General features: G+C 45.0%; 5 protein-coding genes across 5 annotated transcripts in view; 4 read left to right on the top strand and 1 right to left on the bottom strand.

Moving 5' to 3' along the window:
* Positions 1 to 24,649, top strand: part of LOC126565731 (protein brawnin) — a 402,985-nt gene that overhangs the window by 147,593 nt on the left and 230,743 nt on the right. The window lies entirely within an intron of this gene.
* Positions 5,102 to 8,368, top strand: LOC126560617 (probable ATP-dependent DNA helicase HFM1). Its single transcript, XM_050216571.1, has one exon. It carries the CDS (start codon positions 5,102 to 5,104, stop codon positions 8,366 to 8,368), a length of 3,267 nt encoding a protein of 1,088 aa, XP_050072528.1.
* LOC126565590 (glia maturation factor gamma) lies at positions 9,327 to 10,152 on the bottom strand. Its single transcript, XM_050222781.1, has 3 exons — positions 9,970 to 10,152; positions 9,782 to 9,875; positions 9,327 to 9,646 (listed from the first exon to the last, which is right to left on the bottom strand). The coding sequence occupies exons 1-3, from the start codon at positions 9,970 to 9,972 to the stop codon at positions 9,327 to 9,329; spliced, it is 417 nt and encodes a 138-aa protein (XP_050078738.1). The 5' UTR covers positions 9,973 to 10,152.
* Positions 10,510 to 12,848, top strand: LOC126564185 (exocyst complex component 3). Its single transcript, XM_050221150.1, has 2 exons — positions 10,510 to 11,518; positions 11,596 to 12,848. Exons 1-2 carry the CDS (start codon positions 10,547 to 10,549, stop codon positions 12,835 to 12,837), a joined length of 2,214 nt encoding a protein of 737 aa, XP_050077107.1. The 5' UTR covers positions 10,510 to 10,546; the 3' UTR covers positions 12,838 to 12,848.
* Positions 13,056 to 24,588, top strand: LOC126563732 (CCR4-NOT transcription complex subunit 1). Its single transcript, XM_050220419.1, has 12 exons — positions 13,056 to 13,497; positions 15,221 to 15,427; positions 15,625 to 15,805; positions 15,916 to 20,513; positions 20,591 to 20,701; positions 21,802 to 22,431; positions 22,533 to 22,883; positions 22,965 to 23,522; positions 23,613 to 23,854; positions 23,942 to 24,152; positions 24,245 to 24,393; positions 24,467 to 24,588. The coding sequence occupies exons 1-12, from the start codon at positions 13,396 to 13,398 to the stop codon at positions 24,558 to 24,560; spliced, it is 7,434 nt and encodes a 2,477-aa protein (XP_050076376.1). The 5' UTR covers positions 13,056 to 13,395; the 3' UTR covers positions 24,561 to 24,588.

Raw genomic sequence — 24,649 nt, 5'->3', positions numbered from 1 at the left:
TATATGCGCACATTTGTTTCCTTAACCTTATCGTGTACCATATACTCTATACAGTGTCTATTTAAATGACGAGCAACGAGAAGCAAACGGTAACAACGATTGTCCGAAGCTACGGGCCGGAAACGTGATAAAATATTTTAAATATTTTGTTCGTTTTTTCTTATTCAATTCTGTTGTTCTGTCCTTTAAAAACATAAGTTGTACCTTTGAAGGTAACGTATGTATTAAATCTATTCGTTCGTACTATTAGTTTTGCCCCAGGAAAAAGCAATTGGAGTGCTAGAGCTAGAGAGTTTTACAACTACTTCTCACTTCCACTAAAAACCTTCAATAGGCGATAGACATCTTCCGCAATCTCTGGACGTCCAACCGAGCTGTATGTGAAAATGAAACCAAGGCTGTAGTGTCTAGAGGCTTTATTGTTGTGAAACTTTGATACACGGGTCTCAGTATCCCTGTAACCGGGGAGAAATACAATGGACAAAATAGACAATGTAATACAAAGCTCGTAGTCCATAGCTAAGCCAAGCGCAGTTCATGAGATAATTACATATGTGGGCAAAGTTTCATTATCCTTCGTTTTGGACATAGGAGGTCTTAGCAGTAAGGCTGCGCAGGAAAACATCTGAACGTAGATTTAAAGCAAAATTAAATCCACTGTCCAATCCTGCAACTCCAAAATAGTTTTTTTGTTTAATACATACGTTACGTATGAAACGAAATCCTTATCGAACTTAACGAAATTGCCTTTTCCTAGTTTTTACGGTAGTTTTTACATGTTTTCGCTTTTATTACCACCCTTGCTTGCTGACGCTCGAATGTTGCTAAATTCCGCTCTAGCCCATAAGTAGAAATAATGTTCGACGAATCAAAATTCCGTACGTGTGTTATATCATTGCATATTGCACAATGTTACTTGCGGAATATGTAAAATGTTAGAATGTTCTTACTATTAGATTATGCTAGTGAGCCGAGACTATTGGGTGAAATGTTCTTGCTTGTGCGAATGTGCTAAAAGACAAGGAAACAATCGGTCACAAAGTGTGCTTATTCAAAGAGGGATGCTGCTGATCACTTCAAGAATTCACGTGCCAAGAGGATTCTTTTTGTTTTTCAGCGGAACAAAAAAAAAATTGTGTCCCTTTACCCATCACATCCACCCACCGGGTGTGTACTGTACTAACGAACAAACGTTGTTCGCTTAGATTGTTCTTCGCATCCTGTCCCGCGCGGCTTCCTCTTGCCGCCCTTTAGCTGCCGACGGCATACAGGCAAAGTCACAAGCGGCACGAAAAGAATACGGCGATGGCATTATATTCAGCTCAAACATCATATTTCGCTCCCTTCTTCCGGTCCCTGCCCGTTCGGTCCCTTCTTGGACACGTGCTACAAATCAACCGGCATCTGCCCTGCTGCCCGCCAGCATCACCACCCGAACACCACTTCCGGCCACCCAGGACGCCACCCGATGGCAATTAACTCAGCTGGAAACGAAATTAATTGTAAAACCGCACCGCGCATCGGTACCGCAACCGCATTGTGCACTGCACATGCATGCAACAATGAGTAAAACAAAGCATCCCGGACAGAAATATGAGCATAAATTGTCAATAAATTGCGGAATGCATACATTCCTTTCCATTTCTGTCCCGCAGCCCATTCCGTGCCCTTCATTCGGGTCCTCGACGGGACAGGGGAGAATCGCATTCTACACAGCAAGGATACAATTTAAAAAGCGCTTTTTAGTTTGCTTGTTTTTTCGCCACTCACAATACCTATTGTGTGCCACGAACGCTGCTGCCGTGGTTTAAAAGTTGCAAAGTAGGGTGATGATGCGTTTCAGAGTGTATCCCGTGTATCCTTTTTTTTTATTCCTGCGTTGTTCATTAGTTATTCATGTGCCGCAAAAACGGCCAATAGTGCAGGAAAAAATGTTTAGCTAGATACATTTGCATGCCGTTGGATTTAGCTAAAATGTATTCAATTAGACAGTTTGAACAATGGCAACATTGGCGACATTTTGACCGGAAGGAATACGTTCAGCCTCGGTGGTTCCGTTGAACCATTAGCGGAAAACCTCTGCTCTTGTATCATCTAGGAGCGAGCGATGATGGGAATTGATTTACGGGCGATTTTCCATAATCGATGACAGTATCGAAAGACAATATTTTCATATTAAATACTGTCCCAGCTGGTGTTCGCAGCTGGGGCAAAGGGGTAAAGGATGAAGCAGTGTAGGAAAATTCAGCAAATGGAATACTACCGGTAGGCACACTCGACTAGCCGGCAGGACAATAGGAGGCAGCAGACCAATAGAAAGGATTAAGAACCGAAAGAAAAAAAAACATACACGCACGTGTGCGTTCGTGCGTAAATGCGGGTCGGTTGCCTGGCCAGGCCAGACTAATAGCAGCATAAAATAGTGCAAATAAATAGGAAACGTTTCGGGCCAATGTTTCCGTACTGTCCAACAGTTGATGCGTAACGAACATGGCGCACTCGGACACACGATGAGCATAATTAAATCGACATCGGTAGTGAACCGGAACGCGTGGTCAGGTCGGTCCCGTCGACCAATGGTGGCATTTAGTGGGTGGTTGGTAGCGCACGAGACGTTCGAAGCGCAAACGTATTTGTGTGAAGTGGTTCAGCTAGGGAGTTTTGTAAATTCGGCAGCAGTTGTCTTTCGGGACAACTTCACTATGTGTAGATATACTCGAATTCTTGTGTAAGTAGTTTCACATAGCCATGTATGTATGTGTAATCGACAGGAAAGTAGCTACCATAACGATTGATATGCATATACATCTAATATACCGCTCGTAGAGGCATATATATATTTGTTATAAAATATAATCGAAAACTATACCGTATAACCGTGCGATGGTGGTGGGCATTAATTTCTTCCGAAATAGATATTGTTCACCCAGAGCCAGGTAAGTATTAGTATTGCTTATTGTTTATTAATTAATTCGTCCACCGAGAACGGTTTAACGAGGCAAACATGCTTGCAATGGCTAAGACGCTTAACAAGGATTTACAATAAACGCAGAGAACTTTTAAATTGGGACATAGACATCGTAAAATCAAACTGACACGAACATTGATTGAAACGCCTAATCATGGCCTTAAGCGGCGTTAGTACCGTATACTGTGTTAGCGCGAGCTTCGTGCAACATTTGTCGGTGTCTTGATACCGGTCGCGGGACAGCAAAAGAAATCCTACTTACTAGTGACGGATCATCAATGGTTTCTAGTAGTAGTCCTGAGAGCTTCTAGTAGTAGAGATAACCTCAGCTCTGTTGCGCTGGACTTCTAACGTTTCTAGGCCCAGAAGAAGACAACGTAGGGTGGTAGTAAGGATCCGTCTACCCAACCTAGCTTTCTTATGGCGTATCATGTGAACCATTTCTGTATTGTCTCAAGTCGTCTTATAGATATAACAGTATAATGGGCAAGTCACAATAGAACAGTATTCTAACATCTCGCTATCTTGACGCTATTTATCTGATATTCTTACCTAACAGGTGAGCGCGTCCGAGAGAAAGACACCACAAAGCACTTTTCCGTACAAACCGTCAATGAGTTCTGGACGCACCACAGGTTAAAAACAGCAACAGTCTCTCTCTCAGTCTCTCTCTAGTATGGTAGAGATTATTTAGATTTACCTTGTAATATTGGTAGTATTGAAAAAGCACGACTATATTTACAACAATGATCTACAATGAACTACTCTACCGTATAACCATATAACCGAAACACAGTGCTCCAAACGGAAATCCGGACACCTTCAACCCGAACCCGAATAGCTCGATTGCTTTGAGAATAATATTCTTGGCCTAATGAAAGCAGATACTATGCCCTTAGGAAGTGGTCTTTGTTGACCGACCCTTTTAGGGACGATTATTGAAAATGACGAACATATAATATAGACTCATCGTCATCAAACTAATCATATCCCAAAATTTTACTTTGTGCTAGGACCATAAACCGGTTACCGTAGTAAATATGCATTTAGCTTCGTTCTCTTTTTGGCTTAATAATCTACTAAGATGCACCATCGCCATCGAATGGCTTACTAGACCTGTTGATACCACGAAGTTGAATAGTAAAGCCCTCACAATGAGGTCTTGACGGTCTGGATGGAAATTGATGGTGCCGTTGCATTAAGTTATTGGCTCTAAATAATTAGGAAATATTGTCGCAATCTTCGGACGCAAATTTTTAGGCAAAGTTTTAAAACTTTGCCTAAAAATTAAATATGATTGATTCTCTTGTTATAAACGTCAACTCGAAAATGATCCATTATTCACATTTAGCCATGGCCGGCTTTTTACCGTATATTCCAGAAGATATTTTTACGAATATTATACGCTTTATAACAACAGTTATAGAACCCAAGACAAAATAGAGAAAATATTGGTCCTTTTTTTAAATTATATTTAAGCCAGTTCTAACCATAAATAGGTCTTTTTGCTCTCTTTTTCATATTTTAACCATTTGTTAATTGAATTTTGATCTTTAATTTCGTAAGGAAAAAAATTGTTCTTAAAACAATTGAGCATTTGTTCGGTTTCAGGGTGTCTGAATTTCCGTTTGGTCCGCTGTATTTAACCCATATCGCAACTCAATCCGATAATTATTTTGTGCATTAGCTGATACTACGACGAGTTATTTACAACGAGTGCAACAACCCGTTATCTTTCAAATAAGAAGGTTCTCCAACAGCCATCCTAGAAACAAATATTGATAAAAGGTAATGTGTACACAAAAAACTGCTAAACTTTTACTAGTATTTACGATTTCTCTTTTTGTGTGTTTTGCATTACTACTGAGACGAGAAGATTCTACACACATGACAGGTCAAGTCTAGAGCAAACGGTTGCTATGCAACGTAATTCCGGGCATCATTTTGTCTTATTACCGCTATTGTCAAACTTTTATACACTCTAACCAACGACGACTATCGTGCTATCACCAGAATCTGCTAAGTTGACTCCTGACCGTTATCACAAATAGGTAAGTAAAAAAAAAAACGATCGATAAATTGTACAAGATCACATTGAGTTTTATTGCATGTTTCCAGTGCGCCTCACACACCATGGCAGGACTTGTTCTATCGGTACAACCAAGTGCTTTCGACAAAGCCGACCGATCGCAAACGCTAGCAAACGAATCATTCTCAGTGAACGATCTCGATCCGACGATTCGAGAAGCATTCCCCAAGTTGAAAACGTTCAATAAGATACAGCTGGCAGTCGCTAGAACCGTTTTGCAAACAGACGATTCAATCATTGTCAATGCGCCCACCGGTTCTGGGAAAACCGTAATCCTTGAGCTTGCCATGGTTAAGCTTGCTCGCGAAGCAAGGGATAGTACGTTCCGGATCCTCTACCTAGCACCGACACGTTCGCTCTGTGCGGAAAAGTTTCAAGACTGGAAGGTACGTTTCGCTCCGCTCGGCATTAGTTGCATTCAGTTCGACGGCGACAATATGGTCGAAGATATCAGCAAGCTCAGCAGTCATCGGCTTATTCTAAGTACGCCGGAAAAATGGGAAGTATTTACGCGCCATTGGGATGACCAGAATGTGGGATCCGTGCTGCGTCCCATCCGGTTGTTTTTGATAGACGAAGTTCAAATCATCAATGACAGCGAACGTGGATCAACTCTGGAGCTGGTGGTGTCCCGTATGAAGTACATCGATTCTCGACTACGTAGAGAACAACCGAACGTCAGCGAGACCCCGGAATCCATCCGGTTCATTGCCGTTTCAGCCTGCATCCCTAACGTGGACGATTTTGCAGCATGGCTTAAAAACGATCGGAACGTGATTCCGTTTTCCTTTGATGAAACTAATCGGACGACGAGAATCGAGCGCCACGTGCTAAATTTTCCTTGCGCCTCGAATCCGTTCAAGTTTGAAATGAATCTCAATTATAAGCTGCCGGCGATCATCGATCAGTATTCGCGCCAGAAACCAACGCTTGTCTTTTGTACGTCACGTAAAAGCGTAGAATCGACCGCAAAATTCCTAGCTCGTACGAACATAAAGCGTAGCATCCCGACAGGACCAACGCTTAATGAGCTGGCCAATAATTTGGCAAACCGAAGCTTGCAGGAGTGTGTAGCGAAAGGTGTCGCTTACCATCATGCTGGATTGCTGCACAGCGATCGCAACCAGATCGAAAATCACTTCCGTACCGGACATATAGCAGTGCTTTGCTGTACCAGCACTCTCTGCATGGGTGTCAATCTGCCCGCCTACCTGGTGATTGTCAAGTCTACGTTCAACTACATGGGCAAGGATTACACCGATAACTATATTCTGCAGATGATCGGTCGTGCCGGACGTGCTGAGTACAATGAGGATGGTGTAGCGGTCATACTGACCACAGACGCTAATCTGGCCCGTTATCAGAAGATTGTTACCGAAACGGTTCCGATCGAATCGCAGCTATGTAGGAAACTTCCAGAGCTACTAAATTCAGAGATAGCTCACGGCATCATATACGATCAGCCAGCCGTGATGGAATGGATAAAGTCCACATTTTTCTACATCCGTGCCCGGATGAACCCGCCACACTATCAACTGACCGGTGGGCGGCTTATCGACGAAGAAATAGAAAAGCTTTGCAACGACACGATAGAATCTCTCGAAGCGAATGAATTGATTGTAAAGCAACGGGCTAACACGATCGCTTCATCTGCCTGCGGTCGATTGATGGCACGCAACCAACTTTCCTTCCAAACGTTGAAACTGCTTCAGCAGGATCTGAATGGCAAGGAAATGCTGGACGAAATGCTTGTCCTGATCACAAGAGCCAACGAATTCGCTGAGTACAAGTGCCGGCAAGGAGAGAAAAAGATTCTTAACACCCTAAACGGACCAACGATCTCTACTTCGTTCTGTGACGGAGGAGATGACCTGGCCGCTGGAATACGGTTCCGCTGGCCCAGACGCATCAGTACAACCGGTTCGAAGGTATATTGCCTAGTGCAAGCTATATTCGGAAATCTAAACATTCCTGATCACAGCTTACATCAGGAAGCGGCTAAAATCGTGACCCTTGGTGCACGAATTGCTCGGTTTGTGGTCGGATTACTAACCGCCAACCGGGACCAATTCAAATCCGGCTGCTTGCGAGCACTCGTCAGCGTAACAACATTGCTGCAATGCTTTCAAACCAAACTTTGGGAGGACAGCCCGTTCCTGACCAAGCAACTTGGACAGATCGGACCAAAGCTGGCCCGTCATCTAGCAGATCATGGTAAGGTAACATTCAAAGCCTTGCGTAATTCTGATCCTCGGGAAATTGAGTGCATTCTCAAGAAGCAACCACCGTTTGGTAACGATATCATAAACTTTGTCGGAGGTTTACCGGAGTTCACCATCGAACTGAAGAAGCACCAATTAGATCCACCCAGTTTCACCTGTACTGTTGAACAGAAAAACATCGATTATGATCCTGAGATATCGGTAAGCTTCAGCATTGTAGTAGGTGATTCCGCCAATCGAGTCTTACTGCATCTAGACAGCTGTACCATGGAGAACATACCGGTGATGGGTTGTACGTGGCCTTTGGCGATAAAGGACAACTCTATCGAATCACTATCAGCCTACCTGATCTGTCAGAACTGGACCGGGTTGGACTGTTCACATACGTTGTGGCTCGTGGAGCAACCGGTAATCGTCAAACATCGTCAAACTGCTATTACTCACTTCTTTCCAAACACTTCTGTAAACGATTCCACACTGGCGACGGAAAAACTTACTTTGCCATCTGCACAAGAATTATCCCGACTTCGATTGAATATTTCCAAAGCAAATGATTCGCTCCATTCCGTGCTGAAACAGTCCGCACTTGACATATCCCGGTATGCACTGAACACTTCGAAAATGAACGAAACGAGTAATAATAATGTTACAAACACTAGTAAAACCACCGATGAGAAATGCGATGTTCCTGACATGGTCGAGAAGCCTCTTCGCTCAATTTTAAAGCCCGTTCCCGGTAAAAAAGCCCAAGCCATTGCTCTGCTAAACACCTTCGAGTGTCCAACAATTGGACACAATCAACACCACTTCCCAATGGCAGATGATTCCCCAACAGAAGTGGAGATATTCCGACAGGATGAGATACAGTACATTTTTCAGCCAGAAAAATGTTCCTTAAATTTCACACTCTGCAGTCCGGTCGATGATATAGTGGAATGCTTCAAAAAGCACAACACTTTTATGCCCGAGCGTAAAACGATTCCAGAACTCCCGAAACCCCTTCCGGTGGTGGATAAAGTTGAGCGAAAAAAGAAAAACTTTGATCTTGGATCTGCCTGGGATGTAATTTGCTCGGATGAGGAACTCTAATTGTAATCTGTACAATATTTACAAAACTTTTGCTGAGTTAAAAAACTCTTTCTATGCTCTCAAAACTATTCATTTATTGGTACGTTATACGATAATATACCGACTTAAACAAACGCAGTATTATGAAATCAAACCTCTTATTGATAGGATATTAGTATACTGTGGTTGCTTGAATAGAAGATAAGCGAAATACTCAAAAACACATTCTAATCATTCATCGGTTACAGTAGAAATCGTTACAAATCGTTGCAAAGTTCGCATACAAAAATCACCAGCATTTGAGTTGTACTTGTCTTTCTCGAATGGTTGTTCCAGGTAGTGGGACTGAAGCATACACTTAAAATGCTATTGGCCTTCTTGTTGCACTAGAAATAGGCATTGCTTCTACCAACAAGAGAGAACATATGGGAAAAGAGCCAAACGGTTACAAATATGTTATAGCTATTAGCTTCTATCACGCTCGTTAATATCGTTAATGCACGATAAATCTATCTTTATGTCCCTGCGCACAGTGCGTGTAATCAGCAAAAGCCATTTAATAGTGGTCCTTTCCTGGTTTCCACCGATCGCCGTGGATGATATATCGCTATTTTAGTAGAAGGTACATCAAAACTCTAATCCGTACGCAAATGTTCTCCAACACATTAAATCTACGTTCAATAAGCTCTCTAAAATAGTGTCTGTGTTTCCTTGCATGCGTGGACTTTTTCGTGTCCGGGCGCTTGAAGGTAAGGGTTGTGAAATGATTACGTTACATCGTTTTCGATTATTGCTTATACTTTTTTCTGGCATTTCGTCTTTTTTTTTTGGCAATTGTCCTACAGCCCCTCTATTGGGTTATCATTGCAAGGTGCATTTTGTAAAGGTATTTTTTATCTGTGCAGAGGGCTTCCGGTGATGTGACTTTACTTTTTTTTTTTTTTCGTTCGAAAAGTACTAGTAAAAGGCATGTTCCTTTTTATCGAAGCTTTTCTCTTAACCAGTCTTCGGTCATATCGTCCAGCTCGCGAATTTCGTAGTAGCGCGTTAAATCTGCCTCACGCTGCAGTGCCATACGCGTTTTAGCGTACAGCATACAAAGTTCCATCTGACTGTCGCGCGGCGTGTAAAAAATGAAACACATCGGGTACGATATCCGTGAGTCATCGTGTACCATCTTGTAGCTGTAGATGATGTAGCGTGGCTGATGGCTCGGAAGCTGTTCTTGCAGATCCTCGATCGCTACATCGTCCAGCAGCTCGTCCACCGTAACCAGTTGCTTTTCGCGATCGATTTTTACTAAAACATACATCATGTGTGTTATGTAGTCAGCTTTCTTTCGCTAATGCTATCGATAGCGATGAGTGATGATTCATGCACGGTCAACCGATAACAGTGTGAAAATCCAGCACTGTACGCGTAGTAGTTACTTACAAATCAAAGCCGTATTGGTTGCGTTACGTCGAAAACGAAACTTGCAGATCTCCTCCTTTGCCTCGGGGCTAATATCACAGATCTGCGCTTCGGTCTGTTCAAGCGGAAATGAATGATTAGGAACAATTATCTGAACAACCCGATGGGATAGCAAAACGAGAAGTTATCGTAGCGGAACGTCGACTTACCATCGCGTTGGTAGAGCTGGGAAGCAGAAGGATCAACGGTGCAAAATATAACACAAGCCAAACGAAATATGAACAACTGTTTGTTCGTTCGATTCAAATAAACTAACCGTGAAATTGTGGTGCGAGCAGTTACTGTGCGAGCGATGTTTGAAAGCGCCTCGCCTTGATTCTTTGTTTGTGTTTTGTTTGGTGCCGTTGCGGTTTTCTTGTGTTCTTTTTCTTCGATTGTCATTCTGTTTATATCAACGGTTTGTGTAGTTAAGATATCGGGCGTTCGCAAAATGTGATAAATTAAGGTTATTTGACATTAAATAAGTGTTGCTAAACCTTCTCTCAAGCTTTTCATATAATTTTATCATATTTTCAAATTAAAGTACAAATGCTAGCTTGTATTCAAGCATTATTTGTATGGATTTCTGCTCAACAAGTCGCTCTACTGTTCCATAGTGCCGACATGTTGCCTGTGAACGTGCTCCAGCTTGTGTGTACGTCATCCAGTTGTCAACACAAACATACCCGTGAGTGTACAATCGTTTTGGGAAATCTGAGCGTGTTACAGCGAAGCAAATCGATAAAAATGGATCTCGAACAAATCCATCAGGAAGCGCGACAAGCGGCCCTAAACGAAGTGAAAAACATGTTCCAACGTTCAAACCAGATGGAGAAAGTGGATCAGTACCGGCGACGCATCTATCGTAAGAATCTTTCGATGGACGCACAGCTGAAGACGTGCATGCAAAATCAAACCGATGATGTGAAAATAGGCGTGAAGAAACTGCAGACCGCGCTAGATCAAATCCAAGAGATCGGCGACCGCATGAAGAACGCCTTTGCCATGTTGACCGACGTTCCGACCGTTTACGATACGCTGGAAAGTGTGCGGGACGAAAATGCGAAACATTCCCAGTACATGACGGCGATGGAGAACTTGAAGCACATCTTCACGGTTCAGTCGAGCGTAGATAAAGCGATGCAGTGGATCGAGGAGGACAAACTACTGCACGCCCATCAATGTTTGTCCGATTTGGAAAATTCTCGCGATGATCTGCTTTACGAGCTGCACAAACTCCCGAAACAGAACGCACACGATAAAATAACTCTCAAACGGTACTTCGAAAAAGTGGAAACGGTATCGATGACGCTGGAGAAGAAAATAAGGTTGGTGCTGCAACGTACACTCAACACGGTACGCAAAGAACCGACCGTTATTGTCACGGCATTACGTATTATCGAACGAGAGGAAAAGGCCGATGCGTTTGCATTACAGCAGCAGAAAAATACGGGCTTCATAGCACCTGGCCGTCCAAAGCGTTGGCGGCAGAAGGCACTGGATGTATTGAACGATTCGGTTGTACAGCGTATCGAAGGTTCGAAGTTAGAGGAACGATCGGATAACAAGATGTGGCTTGTGCGCGATCTCGAACTCACGAGACAGTTTTTGCTGGAAGATTTGCGTGTTGTAAAATCACTTTGCGTGCCTTGCTTCCCTCCGCACTACAATATACTGAACGAGTATGTTAAAATGTACCACAATGCGATGTCGAAATACGTAAGTGAGAAGTCCAACCCGGGTGTTAAGAATGAGTACAATTCCCTAAATAAATAAATTATTCTGAACAATTTCAGCTTGAAGAACTGATACAAACAGGCCTTGAAGGGAATGAGTACGTCACGATACTGTCCTGGATCATGAACACCTATCCCGGTCGAGAGCTGATGCAACATCCGGACCTAATGATCGATTTATCCAACGTTGGTCCGTTGGTTAGTAAGCAACGCTTGCACGAAATGGAAACCGCCTACCTGCGAACGATGGAACGAAACTATCAGGAATGGATGACGAAAACTCTCGAGACCGAGAAAACGGATTGGATAAATGGGGTCGAGATGGAGTCAACCGATCAGTACTACCATACGTCCGCGCCCATGATAATTTATCAGATGATTGATCAAAATCTTCAGGTCACCAACACGACCCACTCGGATCTAACTTTCAATGCGCTCATCCTAAGCATTCAACAGATGACCAAGTACGGACACATCTACCGTACGGCGGTTATCGAGTACAAGGAACGACATTTCCGCGACCGTAGCCAGGCCCCCTTCTTCACGCAACACATCATCACAATCGTGAACAACTGTCAGCAAATGATAGAAATTGCACAGCAACTCAAACAGCTATATTGGCCAAAATCGAAAACGCAGCACTACGAAGAGTTTGAAAAGCTGGTCAAGACCTATCAAACGTTGCGCGATGAAACGGGACTGGTTCTGCTCGAGGAAGCGTTTCTCGATCTTGAAGGACACTTTAACGAACTGTTCACTGCCAAGTGGACAACCTCGTCAGTGTCGGTTGATACCATTTGCGTGACGCTCGAGGACTACTTTCAGGACTACAATCATCTGCGTACCGCGAATTTTGAGTATGTTATCGGCGAGGCACAGAAAATGGTCGCAAAGCGCTACATCAAAGCAATGCTTTCGAAGCGTTTGAACAAAAATCGTGCCGAGTGCGAGGTGCTGGCGAAGAAAATAGCTAAAGAAGCGAAACAGATAAAGGTGTTTTTCGAAAAGGTGGCACCAAATGTAGCGAAAGGTGATTCACCGATTGACGTCATTTCCAACCTGGCTGGACTACTGAACTGTGATGCGGAGATGCTGGTGCTTGATTTACACTCCGTGCTGTCGTCGTATCCTTCGATCACTGAGGATCATCTGGTTCGGTTGTTTTACCTACGCAGTGATTTTAAAAGCAGCGAGCTCAAGGAAAAGGTGCAGGATGCGCTGATGTCGAGAAAATCAACCATCAGCCACGACAAGCAGGATGCAATCTTTAAGGAGATAGTATTTTCTGATAAGCTGTGGTAAGTAGTATATTTTTATTTGTTACAAAGAATATCCCAATGGCAATAAAATGTAATAGAACTATACGAAGAATTATGAATTATACAGCAAAAGCCTTTTTTGAAATATTACCCAAATTGATCCCGAACCGTACATAAAAATTACCCTCACAATAAGCTGTCATTCTAGGTAAGCTGTCATTGCAAATGTTCGTGGAACGTCATCCTTTATAGCTGGTGCTACCATTCCATTCCCGCACGTCGTCGTCAACAAATCGAACGGAGGAGAAAAAGTGTCTGTTTGCATCATCCGCGCTCGTCAGCGAGAGGGCTCTTCGCGTACATCGCCTCCCAAAGCAAAGCAACACGACGAATCAACAACAAACCGGAAACACACATCGCAGAACCCGAAGTGCCGCTGTACCGGATCTGGCAGCATCCGCCAGCAAGCGTCTAACGCCGTAGCGAAAGCCACAGTCAGCCCATCGGCCGCAAGATCATCTATCTACTATTTTGCCGTGCACACTTGGGGAGGGCTGCAACCACCGTGTTGTAAGCGCTCGGAATCGATTTGGATGGAAGTATGAACCAAGAGCCTTTCACATACGCCTTATCGCAGATCAGTCACTTAGTGTCGAACGTGAATAAAAAGAACACCGCGGCCACAGTTCGTCAGTTGGCGCAGGTAAGTGGAAATAGTTTCTACGATCCATCGCCCATCCGCCGTTTCGTTCTGCACGAGCTGCATAGAAAGTTCCATTGCGCTGATGTGGGCGGGTGCGAGAGAGAAGGAGATTGAGAGGATGGATCGGGCTATAGATATGGCCTGACCGCGGGAAGTGTTGCTAGTAAAACCAATTCCCAAGAGAAAGTCGATATATGCAAACATTCCTGGCGAGGCTATGATATACAAATCGGCATGAATGTATGGAGGCTTATCAATACTGGTACGAACGATCATTCTGGCGCGATCTTTTCGAGATGGTCAAGTCCATTTGGTTTAGTGGAGAAAAAATCTATTTTTAGTATATTCGTAATAGGTATCTGTTTGATGGGTACGTTCGGTGTGTCGTATTAGCTATTGTGTGGCAGTGTGTTTCTACTGTATTACGTTCATCGCACAAACATTACGGTGAAAGATAAGCAGGATGTGTTCGTACGACGATTGTCAAGCCGTTCAATTACACAAATTCGCATAGCCTGCTGAGCTATTATCCGAACCGATGATTCATTTGTTTGTGTTGCGTTTGCATACATTGACGAAGTATTGTGCGAATCAAAAATTTGTCACTAATGGCCTTGGGGATGTTTTTAACCTATAAAATCGGTTCGTACTGTCGATCGATTCAAATGCATACCACCTACTGTTATTTTTATGCTAACTGCTACATGTTATCTTCCGTCGATATGAAAGCTGAGACGTGTATCTGGCTGGAAGTGATGAAGCACTAAAAATGAGGAATTGGCCTTCCATGTAGCGGAATGTAAATAAGGATTTCCTCAAGCTAGGTTAACCGTAATCAAGCTTTACTAGATTCACTAACATAAAATTCATTTCGCGTATCATTTGCAAAGGAATTCATGGTCGAATGTAATTGTACGTTTATCATAAATGTAAGCAGAAGTTGATACGCGTAAGTTCGTGTTTCGTAAGCGCTTCTCCCTTTTCTTCGCCAGGCAACGATGTGACGTTTTCGTTTCGTTTTGTTGTTGTTCTTTTTTTTTGGATGCAACTAAACTTGACAGCCAGCACCATCAGCACCAGCTACGGCCGTGGCGTTCATGTAGATTCGCTGTCGGTGCTGGCTGGCACTCCATGCTCCGCCATGTTGTTTAATCGGAAGTGAAAGAGAAGCGATTTGGGTTTGGAAGAGTGCTGTACAGTTTTTCAGACAACGGTGTGTGATCCGTAAATTAGCGAAGAGAGAAAAAAAAACGATGGAAAATTCTCCGGGAAAGCAGATTTTACTTGAAATGTGACAAATAGTGGAAGTGCATCAAAGAATAGAACTAGTTTGAAAAGTGCTTTTAGTTTCGGCTCCCGGAAACACAGAAAGAGCCGAAGCCAGGGCAGACTTTTTCAGGTTTTAACCTTCTTCTTTTTTCACGATTTGGTGCTTCACTGAAGCAGCAGCAGTTTGTTCAGTGTATTGCACCATATCGTTCATCAATGTTGTGTTATTACATCCTTGCTGAAGCAGAGAAATAAGTGATAATTTTACATCATGTACGTTTTCTTCCCATGTTTTTCGGTTTTGTATCCTCTCTACGCATCAAACGCGCTCCGGAACGTACCCGGCCCGGATAAAAACTTCATCTTATTGATCGGAAAATTGCGGCGTGAACATCAACTACGGTGTGTCCCGGAAACTATCCACGCTTCGCGTGTCCCCCTTCCCCGTCAATAGTTAGTGAAGGACTTCGGACTTGAAGCCGACCGTCACTTGCTGCGTTGTTTATTCTCATCGATTGACTTTGGGGACGCCTCACATTCCGCTTCCAGAGGTTATTGCCAGGCTCGCTTACTGGCCACTGAACTTGCGAGCCTGACAAACAAACCGCAGCTGGTCGCCAACATTTGCTTCGCCGTCGACAATCCGTTCCCGCAGCAAAAGGTAAGCTGTTGTGTGTGGTGATGGGGTCGCGCAAAATGGTGGTACTCACGTATCCGTTCGCCAGTTTCCGATCCTATCACAAGTGTAAGACATATTGAGCAATCATAATTTATATTCTTATTTTTTTCTTTTTTTTTTCTTCGGGTTATGTATGTACGCTTTTCAAATCTGGTGTTTGTCTGGCGAACCGAACACAGTCCCTGAAGCCGTCACCGAACCTGCTGACACAGATCTCGAAAACACTCTCGTGTACCCCGATCCAGGAAACAGCACTTTCGGTAGCCTTGTTGAACTCGGCAAATCCGGATATAGTGCGTGTTGCGGAAGCGCATCTTAAAATCTGTCTTAGAGGACTAATCGAAAATTACGTTGAATCAGGTGAGCCAAATATCCCCAATCGGGTTCACATAATAATCTCCATAATTTATGTTAATCAAAGAACATATGGAATTTTTTCTTAATTTTAACTCTCATTGCTCTCTTTCCAGATTCTGGCAGCAACGTCGAGGGAAGCCTTAACGACGTTTCGCCAGAATTCCTGCAGCAAATACTGTCCCTGATTTCGTACGGCAAACACACCACCTACGGCCTTACCGAACAAACGTACGAACGCTTCAGGCATCAGCTGTGTCGTGATTTCCCGCGTGTCCGTGTGCCACTAATCCTCGCACCACTACTATACGCGGAAAATTCCGAAATCTCCGCCGAAATACTAAAAATCAACACACATAGCATCCTGCAATCGTCGATCATGAAAACCTCCTGGACGAATCTGGTTGTGGAAGTTGGTTATTCTTTCACGGCTACCCTAGACGATTGCCGTAATCATCTGCTGAAAGTTGGGGGACGAGAAATAACGCCGCAGGATGTGGCGAAGATTGTGTCCTCCATGTGCTTAACGCACGAAACTCTGTCGGAAAGTAACATCAATTTGCCGACGCCGAGCGCATTCTGGCCCCAGGGCAGTGATCCGTCCGGTCAAAAAAGCAAGGACGGAAATGGGGGTTCGTCCGCTTCGGAAAACACCACCTGGAAGCCGGAGGTGTTGGTACAAGCACTGAAGGAAGTGGTACCGAACCTGAACTGGAAGGAGGTCTGTCTCGCATTAGACCATCCGGAGTTTATGCTGAAAGATCGTGCTGGATTGTCATTACTGTTGACGATTGTAAAGATGGGTATGCAGTCCAGTAACATTGGGCAGAACTTCCCGGTCGAGTGTCTTTACCAGCGGTGGACCAATGTGGAAGGTCAGCTGTCGATTATTTCGCAAATTTTGAAGAATCCCGACTTGTACTCGTTTGCTGATCATATTTACACCAGTGTTTCGCTTGAGCTGCTGAAAACCCCGCCGGAAACGGACAATAAGGAGGTAGCCTCTTGGATGTCATTGCACCTTGTCGATGTTCTGCTGTACATTGCGGATCATGCCAACTTGAGCGAGAAGGTAATGAAAATCTTCAAGGTGCCTGGTTCGCTCTGTCCCGATATACTGTTTCTGGCGCTATTGCAAATCAATCCACCGATGACGACGGCCCGCCAGGAACTATTTACCTACTTGGTGCCAATCTTCCTGAGCAACCATCCGAATGCGGGTACCATTCTTCACCATGCCTGGAACCATTCAACGTTCAACCTTACGCTGCGGCCAATCATACTGCACGCTATGTCCGACTGGTACATGGTTGGAGAGGGTGATCAATCACGGCTGTCGCGCATCCTGGATGTAGCACAGGATTTGAAAGCACTGTCGAATCTGCTCAACATTCGTACGTATATGTTCATCATCGATCTGGCTTGTCTGGCTTCGAGGCGCGAATATTTGAAGCTGGAGAAGTGGCTGGCGGATAAAATCCGCGACCATGGAGAACCGTTTGTGAAGACGATTCTCAAATTTCTCCAACGCCGCTGTCCGCAAATTATGGGCGGGAAGTACAGCGAGGAACAGATCCCGAAATCGGCTCAGTTGCCACCGGAAACGCTCAGCACAATCCTCAACTGTTTGCAAGCGTGCATCGGAAATTGTACGCCCGAAGTAGCGGAAATGATACACAACATGACGCAGTACGGTATATTGCTCAATTCGAAGACACGCGCCCAACAGCAACAGCAGCAGCAGCAACAGCAACAACAACAAGCTCCTCAGCAGCAACCACCTCCGCCGGGTGTATTGCGATCGCATCGTGGGCTAGAAGCTTTCGGTGCGGCGAACGCAATGGGCAGCCAGTTGCTGCCACCAATGGTTGACTCGTTGAACAGTCTGACAGCGAACATTGGTGGGCTTAGCATCGGCGGTCCTGGCGGTGGAAATAGTGCGTTTAGCTTCAACAACATCATAGCTACGCCTGCATCACCGTCGCGCTTGCTTCCATCGAGTAGTCCGTTCCCAATGATTCCGCTTCCGGCTGCTGCGGCAGCCGCACATGCCAGTACGCTGGGTCGTTTACAGCAAACACCGAACGATAAACTGGTGGGTGGTGCTGGTGGAGGTGGAGGAGGCGCCGGTGGCATTCCGAATGCTGCCATTACACAGTCACCGTTCCAGGCGGATGCGGCGCAGCCCGTTTCGAAGGAGGTTGAGGATGAGGCGAACAGCTATTTCCAGCGTATCTACAACTTGCCGCCCCATCCGACGCTGTCGATCGACGAGGTGCTCGACATGTTGCAGCGCTACAAGGATTCACCGAATCGGCACGAAAACGACGTTTACCAGTGCATGCTGCGGAATCTGTTCGAAGAGTACAAATTCTTCCCCCAGTACCCGGACAAGGAGCTCCAGACGACGGCCCAACTGTTCGGTGGAATGGTGGAACGAAATCTCGTCACGACATATGTTGCCCTCGGGCTAGCTCTGCGATGCGTGCTGGATGCGCTCAAAAAGCAGGAAGGTACCAAGATGTACTATTTTGGTATAACGGCGCTCGATCGGTTCAAAAACAAGCTCCATCTGTACCCGAAGTATTGCGAGTACGTGCGTTCGATTCCGCACTTTAGCGAGTTTCCGGCGCATCTGATCGATTACATCGATTACGGTGTTCAGGGGCTGGAGCCACCGAACAAAACGCTCGGTCCTGGACCGCTGCCCCCACCGATCCTGCAGTTCATCCCGAGTGGTGCGGCTGGTCGTGGCCCAGCAGTCGGAAATCCACTGTACCGAAGCAATTCCGTCACTGGCACCAGCAATCTTACGCTGGCCGGTTCAACGTCCGCTTCCGCTGCAGCGGCGGCAGCGGCCACCGTCGCTGGTGGTGGGGCAGGCAGCAGTGCGGGAACACCCGGCAAAATAAACCTTCCGGCACAGCTGGTCGCTCCAGGAGGAGGAGCCAGTGCGGGGGGCAATGTTGGCGGTAGTAGCACTGGCGGTACTGTTGGCAGCGGTACCGGTGGACAACCGCCACGCGTAAAGTCTATTGCAAACGCAACGAACATCGACACGCTGCTAGTAGCGACACAGGATCGTGAAGAGAAGATCATTTCCCCGCCGGATGCAATCCAGGACAAGACCGCGTTCATATTTAACAATCTGAGTCAAATCAATCTCCAGCAAAAGTGTGAAGAGATTAAGGAAATCCTGCAGAAAGATTACTACACTTGGTTGGCACAGTATCTCGTGCTAAAGCGTGCCTCGATCGAGGTGAACTTCCACGTGCTGTACTCCAACTTTTTGGATGCGTTGAAAATTAACGAAATCAACAAACTCGTCACAAAGGAAACATTCCGCAACATTCGCGTGCTGTTACGGTCAGACAAGGGTATAGCGAACTTTTCCGATCGCTCTTTGCTGAAAAACCTTGGCCACTGGCTGGGCATGATGACGCTCGGCCGCAACAAACCGATCCTGCATCTCGACATTGACGTGAAGTCGCTGCTGGTGGAGGCGTACAACAAGGGTCAGCAGGAGCTGCTATACGTGGTGCCGTTTGTGGCGAAGGTCCTGGAATCGTGTGCCAAGAGCAAGGTTTTCAAACCGCCTAACCCGTGGACGATGGCGATTATGAACATTCTCGCGGAACTGCACCAGGAGCCGGAACTTAAGCTAAACTTGAAGTTTGAGATTGAGGTACTGTGCAAGAACCTCAACATCGACGTGAGCGACCTGAAACCAGCCATCTATCTCAAGGACCCAGAACGTGCGCAAAACATCGAGTACCAGCTGTCCCAACCGAAGCCCCCGAAGGAGGCACAACCGGTAATGGGTGGTGGAGCTGGAGTGTCCGGCATCGGTGTACCGGGTAACGCTGGTGGTGTGGTGGCCGTAGTATCTCAGCTACCACCAGGACCGGACGAGATGGGTTCGAGTGGACCTTCTAGCTCACCTGCTAACGTGGCGATGGATCCGGCGCTGGCAGCAACTGGACCGCCAGAACCTCGATTCCACTACTCGGACATCAACATTGCCAATCCGAGCTGTATCGCACAGCATATCATCTACCATCCGACGCTAACCATCTTGCACACCCACTCTCACCTGAAGGTGATCGTGAAGACCAGTCTCGAGAGAACGATAACCGAATGGATATCGTTAATCGTTGACCGTAGTGTGAAGATTGCATCCAAAACGACTGAGCAGATTATCCGCAAAGATTTCGCACTCGATGCGGACGAAACGCGAATGCGCCGGGCAGCACACAACATGGCGCGCAGTCTTGTGGCTGGCATGGCGATGATTACTTGTCGCGATCAGATGTTGCAAAGCATCCAGAACAACATTAAAGCCGGCTTCGCGAACGCGGCTACGCACGCCCAGAAAGACATTGTAGAAGGAGCCGCCACCCAGCTGGCCGTGGATAATATCGAGCTGGTTTCGGCGTTCATCCAGAAGACGGCCATCGAGAAGGTAGCGATCGAAATGGACAAGATACTGGCAGAAGACTTCCAGCTGCGCAAGATTGCCCGTCAGGAGGGTCGCCGCTATTGGGATGCGAACGTGCTCTCGTACCAGGCGGAACGCATGCCAGAACGGATTCGGCTGAATGTGGGCGGTGTGTCACCGAGCCAATTGGCAGTGTACGAGGAGTTTTCGCGCAACATTCCCGGTTTCCTGCCGATCACGGAGCGTGATGCAGCTCAGTTTGCACCAAAGATGACGGTAAGAGTATGATGAGGATTGATTCGGGAGGACGGGAATGTAACGTTTTGATTATTTGTTTTTTTTTTTCGTTTTAGGAACTGATGCCGTTCGTTGCTACACCGGACGAGATTGGTGCGATGTTCGATGAGCTAGCAAGCAAGATGGATGCATTCATCAAGACGACACGCATCATTCCCATACTGCAGGTAAGGGAGGAACTGTAGAATAATTAGCTGGTCCTTTCATTCAAATTCTTTTCATTGTACGAATGTAGCGAACAGTTCTAGCAAAATTTTAAAAAGTTCTTATTTAATTATACAAAGTGTTACGGTTAGCAACACAGTTCCTTTGGAATACGATGCGAATTGGCTACATAATTAAGTTTTCATATACTCTGTGCGATATTTAATGCCTTCGAATCTGTAGCCCATCAATGTCTTCCATTAATTCCTGTCATCCCTAATAAAATAAGGCTGGTGAGCTTGGACATCAAATGAAATAGTTAAACCAATTTTCAACGAATATAGCATTTTTTGTAAATGTGAGTTAAACATTTTGGGAACACGTCCCTGTCATTGGATGGATCATGAAATCTCTTATTATTCGTTTTTTCGATTTTGATGCTAATGTGGATTAAACGCTTAAGACCATTGATTATTTTTAAAATTAAAACAAATTTTTTTATAGTTTTGGGCATCCTTTTTTTACATTTTTCAATTCTAGGATTGGTTAAGTGTGCCTAGAATTAATAGAAATAGAATAGAAAGTTAGAATTAGAGAGAGGGAGAGAGTATTAGAATAGAAAGTTAGAAATGCTCAATAATTTTTGGACCTTTGGACAAAACAACACAAACAATGGATAGTTCTTGTTGATCATTCCATCAAAATTTGGTAATATTATACATAGTAGAAGTATCGAAATCAGCTTTTTGAAAAGTGGTATTTATATCTGCTTCAAAGCTACCATATTGCTAGCAGTGAAAAATTGGCTTTGACCAACCGATTCTTGGATCTGGATCCAATGTTTCAAGGGTTGTTTGGTATACTTTAGAGATAAGTGCCCTAAATCGTTATCTTTTTATTCTGTTCATTAATCTACATTTGCTTTAAGATCTGCAAAAATATCTCACATGTTCCATTCTTGACTTGATTTTAATTCCACTAAATTATCACCAGTTTTTCTATCATATCCGAACAATGTTTCGCTCATCGATATTATATTCTAATTACACAATTTAACTTAGAACAATATAATAATAATGCTAACCGTATTTTTCTTGTCTCATTCACACACATACACACAAAGCTTCACACGAACAACATGGAACAATTGCTGGAGTATTTAATTCACGCGCACCGCTCGCTAGACAACTTGACCGGGTGTACGCTGCTGAACAAAGCGGTAGAAGGTTTGCTGGAAGGTTTGGTTAACATACCGGACCAACTCGAACACATCAAACTTTATCGCGATATTCATTTGCGTGTGATGCGTCTTATGCAAGATAATCGCCTATTTGGACCGCTGTGGACCAACAAAGCCATCACCCGGTACATGTTGGAATGCCGCGAAGAGCTGCGGTACAATGTAGAGGCGGTCGATATGCTGATTTCGTCCAACTTTGTCAACATGCAGCAGTTTGACATCATGCTGGTGCAGCTAATGGATAATGGTAACAACTATGTGGCGGTCGTGTTTGCAATGCAGCTGCTACAAACGTTCTTCATCGACGAGCGTCATAATTCGTTCATCATCGAGAATGAGCTGGCTGGCACAATTGAAATGCTGCACCGGCTGACCGCACATCCACGTGCACCGGAAGGGCTGACCCATCTGATCGAAATGCTGCGGGCAAATCATGATGCGAATTCCTTCCTGATGGACCGTGCCGTCGCTGGGCCGACTTCCTATATTCATGCGGGCTTAGCACAAGCAAGGGTAATGGGTTTGCTTCCGTCTAATGTAAACCTATGTTAGGTAGACTTTTTTTTTGAAATGCAATTTAATTTTCTATACATTTTTTTGAAATTATCCCTCAGTTGGAAATCGACGATTCGCCTGGTTTTCTCGAACGAGCCGAATTTCTGCTCAAGGATTGGGTTACGATTGCTCTCTCACCGAACACCTGCCGTGATCCGCTAAAGGGCTTTAGCGTGTTTGTGGGCAAAATGAATGCGCATGGCATTTTGAAGGGTGATGAACCGTTGACACGTTTCTTCCGCTTTGCTACCCAGTACTGCATCGATCTCACCTATCGTAACATGAACGAACCGAGTGCGAAAGCGAAAATTTTCCAATTCATCGACGCTTATGTAAGGTTGATCGCGTTGTTGGTAAAGCATTCGGGTGAAAGTGGCAACACGAGCACGAAGCTGAATCTGCTGAACAAGGTAAAATAGGATCAGTAAAAAGCAACTCTACTTTCGTTATTTATATATTGATTTTTTTTAACTGTGCTTTTCTTCGTTCAGATTCTTGGCATTGTTCTTGGCCTTTTGCTACAGGACCAGGAAATACGTTCGACGGCCTTCCAGCAGGTCGGTTACCATCGTATATTTGCCATGCTGTTTGCGGAACTGTCTACGCAAGATCCAATTTTGGAAAATATTAGCATAAACGTGATTACCGCTTTCTGTCACATATTCCACATGTTGCGACCATCGATTGCGCCAGTATTTTGCTACTCCTGGCTGGAGCTGATCGCGCACCGCGTATTCATTGGCCGTGTGCTTGCGCTGATTCCACAGCAAAAGGGCTGGCAAATGTATTCGCAACTGCTGATCGATTTGTTCAAATATCTTGCCCCGTTCTTGCGCAATGCCGAGCTGGCAAAACCGGTACAGCATCTGTACAAGGGTACGCTTCGCGTGTTGCTCGTGCTGTTGCACGATTTCCCGGAGTTTTTGTGCGACTATCATTTCGCGTTCTGCGATGTAATACCCTCGAACTGTATCCAGATGCGGAATTTGATACTGTCACCGTACCCGCGAAATATGCGCTTGCCCGATCCATTCACCCCGAATCTGAAGGTATAGGAGAAGAAATGATTTTTTTTTGAATTTAGCGTAATAAACTAATAATGCGTGCGTGTGTGTTTTCTGCAATTGCGACGTGTTTAGGTTGATATGTTGAATGATATTGGCGGATCGCCGCGTATTTCCATCAACTACGTGTCCTCCATTCAGCCCCCGAGCTTCAAAAAAGATCTCGATTCGTATCTGAAGGCTCGTGCTCCAGTCACCTTCCTGTCCGAGTTGCGTTCAAATTTGCAGATTTCCAACGAGGTTGGATCGCGCTACAATATTCCGCTAATGAATGCGCTTGTTCTGTACGTTGGCACCCAAGCCATTGGACACATACGGTAAGACGGAGACACACCAATATCGCTTTCCTTTCCTCCTGCATCTAACTGTTACGCTTTGAAATTATAACGCTTGTTCTGTTGCAGATCGAAGAATCTGGGACCAACAATGTCAACCATCATCCACAGCGCTCATATGGATATTTTCCAAAACTTGGCAGTGGACCTCGACACTGAGGGACGTTATCTGTTCCTGAATGCAATCGCAAATCAGTTGCGCTACCCGAACAGTCACACGCATTACTTTAGTTGTTGCATTCTGTATCTGTTCGTGGAGGCAAACTCGGAAGCAATTCAGGTATGTGTAGATGAGAAAGTCGCGTTCCCGCGAAGTTCGAGTAAGTCAAACAGTAGATGGAGATACATAATACCATTCATTCAATCCTATAGGAGCAAATTACGCGCGTTCTGCTCGAACGCTTGATCGTAAATCGACCGCATCCGTGGGGTTTGCTGATCACCTTCATTGAGTTGATTAAAAATCCGATTTATAAATTCTGGGAGCACGATTTCGTTCATTGTGCTCCGGAAATTGAACGGTATGTAGCAGGACGTTTACCAAGACGACATTCTCGACATCAAAACATGCTAATAAAACGTTACTGCTTCTAGACTGTTTGAATCCGTGGCAAAGTCGTGCATGGTGACCAGCAAAAGCCAACAGCAAATTCAAAACGTCGAACCCGACATTACGGAGTGTAGCTAAAGTGCGGCGGAAAAATTGGGCCGCTTCGTCCAAACAACCTGCTTCTGATCACAGAGCTTAATTTATAAGTAACATTGTTTTTTCATGCG

The sequence above is a fragment of the Anopheles maculipalpis genome, chromosome 3RL (assembly GCF_943734695.1).
Source record: "Anopheles maculipalpis chromosome 3RL, idAnoMacuDA_375_x, whole genome shotgun sequence".
Classification (NCBI taxonomy): Eukaryota; Metazoa; Arthropoda; class Insecta; order Diptera; family Culicidae; genus Anopheles; species Anopheles maculipalpis.
Note: the sequence above shows the minus strand (reverse complement) of the source record. Positions and strands in the feature narration are given on the sequence as shown.

What these genes read in the sequence shown, in the direction of transcription:
- LOC126563732 (XM_050220419.1), top strand. Translation starts at nt 13,396, where the DNA reads ATGAACCAAGAGCCTTTCACATACGCCTTATCGCAGATCAGTCACTTA. An exon ending in CGAAAATTACGTTGAATCAG is followed by an intron (nt 15,806 to 15,915) that starts GTGAGCCAAATA and finishes CTCTCTTTCCAG; the next exon opens with ATTCTGGCAGCAACGTCGAG. An exon ending in AGTTTGCACCAAAGATGACG is followed by an intron (nt 20,514 to 20,590) that starts GTAAGAGTATGA and finishes TTTTCGTTTTAG; the next exon opens with GAACTGATGCCGTTCGTTGC.
- LOC126560617 (XM_050216571.1), top strand. Translation starts at nt 5,102, where the DNA reads ATGGCAGGACTTGTTCTATCGGTACAACCAAGTGCTTTCGACAAAGCC.
- LOC126564185 (XM_050221150.1), top strand. Translation starts at nt 10,547, where the DNA reads ATGGATCTCGAACAAATCCATCAGGAAGCGCGACAAGCGGCCCTAAAC. An exon ending in ACAATGCGATGTCGAAATAC is followed by an intron (nt 11,519 to 11,595) that starts GTAAGTGAGAAG and finishes GAACAATTTCAG; the next exon opens with CTTGAAGAACTGATACAAAC.
- LOC126565590 (XM_050222781.1), bottom strand. An exon ending in AACCAATACGGCTTTGATTT is followed by an intron (nt 9,647 to 9,781) that starts GTAAGTAACTAC and finishes TGTATGTTTTAG; the next exon opens with TAAAAATCGATCGCGAAAAG.